At 41.7% G+C, this 8,796-nt stretch overlaps 1 protein-coding gene across 1 annotated transcript; it reads left to right on the top strand.

Annotated features, from left to right (window-relative positions):
• Nucleotides 1–6,660: 6,660 nt before the first annotated feature.
• LOC110788729 (uncharacterized) lies at nucleotides 6,661–7,455 on the top strand. The gene has a single exon (XM_021993374.1). The coding sequence runs from the start codon at nucleotides 6,661–6,663 to the stop codon at nucleotides 7,453–7,455; it is 795 nt and encodes a 264-aa protein (XP_021849066.1).
• Nucleotides 7,456–8,796: the final 1,341 nt, after the last annotated feature.

The following is an 8,796-nucleotide window of genomic DNA, read 5'->3' as shown; positions in this document are numbered from 1 at the left end:
AGCCGGGGTTTGATCCCCGTTTTCCTCGGAGTATCTCCCATGGCACGCCATAAATCGACCAGGCCGGTCTGCAACCAGATTCCCATAGCCTCCTCGTCAATACGGATGGCTCGAAAAGCCTTCTGAAGCTCCGCCAAGGACCAAAGGTGCGCAACGGCTCTCCATCGGCCTATGGATGAACGAATCAGCTCAAAACCTATACAAGTTCAAGACACAAATTCAAAGCACAGTACAAGACTCACCATGTCAGCGCAAGGCCGCTGAGACAAATGGAAGACCGGTCGGAACACTAGATCGGAAGGACTCCAACCAGTGCCAACGAAAGCGGGCAGTCTCCGGGGAATCATGCCCCCCTCCGGCACATTTGTGGCGGCCACTTCATCGTCCGAAGCATCCTCCATAGCAGCTCGAACCACTGAGCGTTCGGCAAGCTTTCTTCGAGTGTAACGAGGCATACTAAGTCATGCAAAATACAAAACATCAAGATTCTAAACTAGGGGCTATCCTATACTAGCCCGTACAAAAGTCAAAATTCAAAATATCCCAGCGGCGGTACAGACCCGACTAGGGACCCCTACACCAACGCCTAGGCTATCCATGCCAAAGTAGGTATACAAGTTCTACACCAACGCCTAGGCTACCCATGCCAAAGCAGGTATACAAGTTCTACATCAACGCCTAGGCTACCCATGCCAAAGCAGATATAAGTTCAAGAAAATATTTTCAAGCTTTCAAAAATTCAAGACTACAAGTTCCAACAGTTCAAGTTCGAGTGGCTATCAAACAATTTTCTACAAGATTCAAGAAGCCTACTATCATGCGAGCATCATGTCAACAAGCATTTCAAAGTTCAAAAAATCAAAACTACATGCAATCCTACAATTTATTTCATAAGCAAAACATGTAATACTTACATGGGCAAGGCAAGAGCAAGACCAAGGGAAGACAATTCGACCTTTGAGAGAGAAAAGAAAGCAACAGAATGAGGAATTGCTCCTCAAATGGCACGGCAAGGGGCGCTTATATAGCGCAGCCCCGTGTCGAATGCCGAGCTCAGCGCCCAGCGCTGCCTGCTGCATGCGCAGGAATCTTCAGCACACGGTCTCCCATGCTGATTGCACGTCCTTTGCTGCTACGATTTTCCGCACCAGGCATCAAACATCAAATCGTGCTACTTTCCGAAAATACGGGTATATACCTCTGTCTCCAAGTACAAATAGATGAACATTTCAAGAGTACAAAGTCCAAAAAATCCAACAATTTAGGCGTTCGACTCCCAACGGACCCAAGCTCCAGGAAAGTCAGCCGAAATTTCAAAATCTCAAGGGCCAGTAAAAAGCTCTTGTCCCTAGTGAAGCACATCCCCAACGGATTAACTCCGGGTGTTCAAAAATTCGAAATTCAAAATTCAAGTGTTCGAAATTCAAAAATTTTCGATGCCAAGCTCCGTCCTAACCCAAAGACGGAAGAATTGTACAAGTACAAACCGGAATCGTCACAGCCGAACGAAGGTAGACTCTATCCTTTTTTTTTCTAACGCCTGTTTTGTGCAGGTACCGGCGTACAAAGAGTGGTCTTGATTGCAGAACATCTTGATCATTCTCCGTCCCAAGTCGAAAACTTTGACTTGCGCTTTCCTAACCGAACGCTCAGTCAAAGTGGGGGCTTCTGTAGACACCTAATTTGTGTCTCCCCATTGGGATGATGACGATACCATTATCCTTGTTAGGCAGTTGGAGCAACTTCGTGCGGAAATTCCAATTGATAAAAACATGTCCAAAATCCAATCCCCGAGGCCTTTCCCCTTCCGGAACTCGGTACAAAATACAAATTCCAAAGATCAATTTCAAAATCCAAATACAATCTCACCCAATGGACTATCCCATTGGTTTTACAAGGCCTTTTACACTCAAAATCATATAAGGCAAGTCAAATTCGGGCGCCGACCCATAAAACCGAGTAAGCCAGGCCTCGTCCTGTAAAACTGAATTCAAAAACCCGAAACGGCTTGTTTTTAGACAAAAACTAAGGCTTAATCCCCAAGCAATCACTACGTGCCAATTTTGTATAAGTCGCACACTGGTACAACAATACAATCAAAAAGCAAGGACGGCATCTTTCCGTCCTTTTTGGCAGCATCTGCGCCACGTCACCTGCGTTGGGCGTTGCCAGCTGCGCGCTGCGCTGGCAATGGTTGGCGTTTAGCAGCAAGTCCCCCTATAAATACCCCTAATTTTGAGCAGTTTGGAGAGGCAAAAATTGACATACAACGTCGTAATACAAAAATTGCACCTCAAAATTCAATACAAAAATCAATACAAAATCCTCCAAAAACACCATACAATCTTCAAGCTTTAAGAAATTGGGAGTTCTAATCGGAAAGCTTGCCTAAACCTAACTAGGTAATTTCGAATCCTAACCCTAATCTAATCAATGTTGCTTTGATTTTCTATTTCAAAATGATTATTAAGTTGGCATTTTTACTCTTAAAAATGTCACTTGCAACAATCATACATTTCTTCAAAATCCAAACTTTTCAAACTACAAAAATGCAAACTTTCAAGATTCAAGGATGTTCAAAGTTGTTTGTAATCACTTCTTTGAACTAGAATCCTTCTCAAACATGGAGTAATCAAAGATGAGGCCTTTCCAACTTTTAAAGGTTTAGTCTTTGAGATTCAAGACTCCATTTTTCAATATACAAGTTCAAGTTTTCAAATTTCAAGATCCAACAATGTTTAGGCTTGCTCATGACTACTTCCCTAAACTAGGATTCTTTCAAAATAAGAGCACATCAAAGATCTAACCTTTTCAACATTAAAAGGCCCGATCTTTGAGATTCAAGTCTCTTAACTTCAATATTTCAAGTTCAAGTTCAATATTTCAAGTTCAAGTTCAAGTATTTCAAGTTCAATATTTCAAGATTCAAGCTTTCAAGTTCAACTTCTATATGCAAAATCTAGGATACTTTGGGATGAGCAACTTCTCCCAAGTTGAGATTTTTGGCTTTGAATTCGTGTCGAACGCACTTATTTTTAAGTAGCCGTTTGGCGTTCGGATTTCATGTGCCCAATTTCAAATTTCAATATTGCAATTTCAATTATGCACCTTTCAACTCCGCAATTTCAATTCCGCACTTTCAATAACGCATTTCAGTTTCGCACTTTCAATTATGCAACTTTACTTGCCTAATCCTTCTAGACAATGTGGACCTACTCCCTAGTCCATTTCTAGGGGGTCTTGTATTTACTAATTCCGCACTTATTTACTATTGTGATGTTGCTTTACTTGCTTTATTGCTTTCATCACCGCACATGCTAAATACAACAAAATGCAAGGTTACATCACGCTTAACAAAGATAATTTCTTGGACAAATCGATCTTAGGTTCCCTTAAATTAACTTTAAAGCAAAGTGACCACAATACAAAGTAGAAATTCAATTTGTTCTAAATTCAAACCCACATAGTCTAAACTAGGGTATTTTCGAAAATTTGTGCCACGTACTTGAATAATTTCTAAAGCTCGCGGAATAAGCATCTCGTTCCCGTGCCCGGATCTCACCTATCCGTTTCGAAGATTCAAAGCCTTATCCAAATCGATTCACTCTTGGTCTTTCCAAACGGGACCCTAAAATAATGTTTGGTGGCGACTCCTTCGAGATCCAAAAGTTCAAAGGTTTCTAAAAACCGCCCATTGTAGGGAACAAAGGCAATTAGAGCCGAAAAATACCCCCTATAATATGCTAGATGAGCTCCATGGTTCGGTGGTGTTCTCAAAAATTGATTTGCGAAGTGGCTATCACCAGATTCAAATGCGTGAAGGGGATGATTGGAAATCAGCTTTCAAGACAAAACATGGGTTGCATGAGTGGACCGTCATGCCATTAGGTCTCACTAATGCTCCTAGTACGTTTATAAGGTTAATGAACGAAGTGCTTAAGTCGTTGTGGTTAATCTCGATGATATATTGATGTATACTAGAAGCGAAGAAGAACATTTGGTTAATTTGAGGCATGTTTTCGAAACCCTTAGAGCTCAAAAGGTCTATGGGAAACAGGAGGAATGTTCGTTCCTTGTTGATAATGTGGTATTCTTAGGTTATGTGGTTTCGAAAGATGGAGTCTACGTGGATCAGTCCAAGATCAAAGCTATCAAGACCTAGCCTAGTCCTACAACTATAAGTGACGTCCGTTTGTTTCATGACCTAGCTTCGTTTTATAGGCGTTTTATTCATGATTTCAGTACCATTACTAGTCCCATTACTAGTTGTTTGAAGAAAGATGCGTTTATGTGGGGGGAAGATGCTCAAAAGGCGTTTGAAGTAATTAAAGAGCGTTTGTGTGCTGCTCCTATATTGGCATTCCCTTATTTTTCTCAACCTTTCGAGGTCGAGTGTGATGCTAGTGGTTTGGGTATTGGTGATGTATTGATCCAAGCTAAGCGTCCCATAGCTTATTTGTCGGAGAAGTTAGGAGGTGCTCGCTTGAACTACTGCACTTTTGACAAGGAGTTCTATGCCATTGTTAGAGCTTTGGATCATTGGAGTCATTATTTGCGTTCAAATCATTTCATATTGCATTCAGATCATAACTCTTTGAAGTACATTAACGGGCAACAGAAATTAAGTCCAACGCATGCTAAGTGGGTTGAGTTCTTGCAATCCTTTCACTTTTCTTCAAAGTATAAGGATGGTAAAAGTAACTTGGTGGCCGATGCACTATCACATAGATATACATTACTTGCTAACCTTGATGTTCGTTTGTTGGGATTTGAAACTTTGAATGATTACTATCGCGATGATGTTGATTTTGGAGTTGCATTTGAGAAATGTGCACCTGGTGCCTATGGAGAGTACATGGTACAAGATGGGTTTCTCTTCAAGGGTAAACGTCTTTGTATTCCCAAGCATTCGATTCGTGAGCTGCTGGTGCGCGAGGCTCATGGCGGAGGGTTGGCTGGTCACTTTGGTATAGCTAAAATCTTGGAGGTATTGAGGGAGCATTTATTTTGGCCTAAGATGTTAGGCGATGTAACGAACATTGTGGGTAAGTGTGTGACTTGTCATATGGCCAAGAGTTCATTCAAGCCTGGCTTGTACTCACCGTTACCAGTTCAGGTTCGCCCTTGGGAAGATGTGTCTATGGATTTTGTAGTAGCTTTGCCACTCACTCAAAGGGTTAAAGATGCTATCATGGTTGTAGTTGATAGATTTTCAAAGATGTCTCACTTTTGTTGCTTGTCACAGGAATGATGATGCTTGTAATGTTGCTGACGTGTATTACCAGGAGATTGTACGTTTACATGGGATTCACAAGACCATTTTTTCAGATCGGGATTCCATGTTTTTGAGGTACTTTTGGAATACATTATGGAGGAAGGTGGGAACCAAGATGTTGTTTAGCACATCGCATCACCCTCAAACTGATGGACAAACAGAAGTTACAAACTGGACCTTGGAAACGTTGTTGCGAGGGCTGGTAAGTAAGACTCAAAAGGATTGGGATGACAAGCTTTCTCACGCTGAGTTTGCTTACAATCGATCTCCTACTTATTCTACTAGACATTCCTCATTTGAGGTCGTTTATGGAGTTAATTCATACTTGCCGATGGATCTGATTCCAATACCAAAAGACAAGTTGGTTCACAACGACGCCGAAGCTAAATTGAAGTCCATGATGAAGTTGCATCAACAAGTTCGTGATCGTATTGAATATGTTAATGCATCTTATAAGTAGAAATTAAATAAGAATCGGAAGCCTCGGGGTTTTGTCGAAGGTGATTTTGTATGGGTTCATTTAAGAAAGGAACATTTTTCGAGAAAACGCAAGAACAAGCTTATGCCTCGGGCTGAAGGGTCGTACAAGGTAATTGCGCTTGTGAATGACAATGCATACAAAATCGAACTTCCGGGAGATTATGGTGTCCACGCTACTTTCAATGTGGGTGATCTCTCACCCTATCTTGATGATGATGGCCTTGCTGAATTGAGGTCAGTTCCTTTTAAAGGGGGAGGGGATGATACAGTAATAAATGAAAAAGGACCTATGGTTGATGATCTTGTGCTATCAATTGGAACCGAAGCTTATTTAGGTTCGATGGCTCGTTGTGTGTATGGTGTCTTGAATTGGTACCCTTTGATCAAGGGTGCACATTGCACTTAGTTAATAAGGGGACAAGAAACTTAATACCCCATTTAGTTAATTACTTTAATTAGCTTTTATTTAACGCAATAAGGGATACTTTTGAGCTATTTGGTAATCAGTTTTGGCTGGCCTTTGAGCTGCTTGTAACCACCAGATTTCGCTGTTTGTTTAGGCTATTTATAGCCGGTTTTATTGTGGAAATAATCATCCAACAATTAAGAAAAAAAACCACTTGTTTCAGTTTCTTTGAATTATTTCTCATAATTCAGTTTTGTCATTGTTTAGGACGTGATTCCTAATCGTGGCTTCGATCGTAAGTCAATAGGTCTTGTCTTGCTGTCACGATTGACAAGCTATAGGTCTAGCTTGTTAATCTACTATCCGCGTTCGTACTTTTCGTTGCCAATTCGTATCAAATCCAATCTTGAAGCTCTTATAGAGTCGTTTTCGGGGACGCAAGCTAAAAAGAATGTGGAACTTCAGTGATGGATTCAAGCAATCCAATACTCATTTGAAGATGATTGAGACCCAACTTGCCCAACTTGCTAACACCATAAAAGAAAATCATGTGCACACGAGTCTCCCACCTCAAGGTCAAGATCCACCAAAGCAAATGTATTCCATAGTTACTAGGAGTGGGAAGATTTTAGGTGATGGTGTTAAGTCGAGTGATGTCTCAAAATCTATGGGGACAGAACCACCAAGGGTTTTTGAGTCTAATGGCAATGATATGATAGAAGAAGAGTCTTCCGTTGATGATGTGAATGATGTTTTGAAGCCAACGAAGGCTACTCTTCTACCTCTACCCACTCCTAAACTCCCCTTTCCTCACAGATTTACAAGACACAAGTTGGACCTTCAATTTTCAAAATTCCTTCATGTGCTTAGCAAGATGTATGTCTCATTGTCCTTATCCCAGGCACTTAATCAAATGCCCAATTATTCTAGATTTTTGAGAGAGATTTTGAGTGGCAAGAGGGATTGTGGGCCCAAGGAGACCGTGCAACTCACGAAGAATTATAGCGCCCTAATCCAAAGCCCATTTCCTCCAAAACTCAAAGATCCTGGGAGTTTTTCAATCCCTTGGAGTATTCAAATGCTCAAATTTGACAATGCTTTTTGTGATTTGGGGGCAAGTGTGAGCATCATACCATACAAGATCTATGACACGCTTAATCTAGGTGATCTCTCCCCTACTTCTATGTCATTGCAACTAGCCGATCGTTCGGTTATGTATCCTTTGGGTAGGGTTGAGGATGTTCCCCTCGTTATCGGCTACCTTTCTTGTCGATTTCGTAGTCTTGGACATTGATGAGGATACCCACATCTCTATTATTTTAGGGAGGCCATTCTTGGCCACCGCGGGCGCCCTTATTGATGTTCAAGGCGGGCTTATCACCTTGAAGGCGGGGACACCAAGGCTAGTTTTAAGCTTCCTCAAGGTGAAGGATGTTTTTCAAAGATGACAAGTTGCATGAAATTCGATACTATTGCTTGCATTGTTGCTAACCCTTCTAATGACTTTTGTGTTTCTATGTGTGGTATTGAGCTTGCTAGGTCCCATCCCAATGAAAAGGAAGTTCATGTGATCCACAAGGTGTTGGGAGATACTTTTGAAGATGTCACAACCATTCCCGAGATATTTGGGATGAACTTAGATGATGATGTTAAGGCCACACCTCCCAAAGTCATGCATATATCGGGCAAGAAGGCCAAGAAGGCCAAGAAGGTCAAGGAGAATCTTAGTGGAGGTTGGCTTGGTTACGTCACAATGTGTTGTAGCGTTGATAATGTGATTGTTCCCAAGAGGGCTAAGGAAATTTTCTTGACAAGTGATGATCCAAAACAGATTGCATTTGGCCCCCCATTCTATTTGGGGGGCACCGTCAATCTAGTGACGTTAAAAGAGCGCTTCAGGGAAGCAACTTGTGTATTGGTGTTATTTCTCTCCTTACCCCCCCCCCCTGCATTTTGGGGGGAGTCAACAAGCTAGTGACGTTAAAGAAGTGCTACTCGGGAGGCAACCCGTGATTATAACTTTTCCTTTAATATGATTTTGTTATTTCATTGAGCTACTGACTATTTTTTTAGTTTGTGTGTGTTGGTAATTTGTAGGAAATTTCGAATTTTGATTCAGGTGCGCCCGCACCACCTGGTTTGCTCGCACCCTCACAGAAAATAAGTTTTTGGGATGCTATTGAAGCAGCTAAAAAGGGGAGTTTTTAGAAGGGTACGCCCGCACCTTCACAGAAACGCAAGTCCAAAACATTCTTGTCTCGTCAAAAACGGGGTTTCTGTGCATGTGCGCCCGCGGCAGAAATCGGTATGCCCGCACCCAAACAGTAGGGGTGCACCTGCGGCAGAATGGGTGCGCCCGCACCGAATCAGTTTTTGAATATATCTGGTGATTTACCCACGATTTCTCACACTCATCATTCACATTCTCTCTCACGAAACCAAAGACCCCCAAAACCTTACCCATTTTCGGTCTCCTCTCCATTCAATCCCTCATTTCTCCACCATTTTTCCTCAAATCAATTACAAAATTCAACTTTCCTCATCTCCAACACACAAATTCACCATTTATTTTCACAAAAATCACCCCTCCACTCATATTTTCATATTTTCCAAAGTTAGGGTTTGAAACCCAAAT

Source organism: Spinacia oleracea, chromosome 4 (assembly GCF_020520425.1).
Source record: "Spinacia oleracea cultivar Varoflay chromosome 4, BTI_SOV_V1, whole genome shotgun sequence".
Lineage (NCBI taxonomy): Eukaryota > Viridiplantae > Streptophyta > Magnoliopsida > Caryophyllales > Amaranthaceae > Spinacia > Spinacia oleracea.
This window is presented reverse-complemented; position numbering and strand designations above follow the sequence as displayed.

Excerpts from the sequence above, each read along its gene's own strand:
- LOC110788729 (XM_021993374.1), top strand. The coding sequence starts at position 6,661 with ATGATTGAGACCCAACTTGCCCAACTTGCTAACACCATAAAAGAAAAT.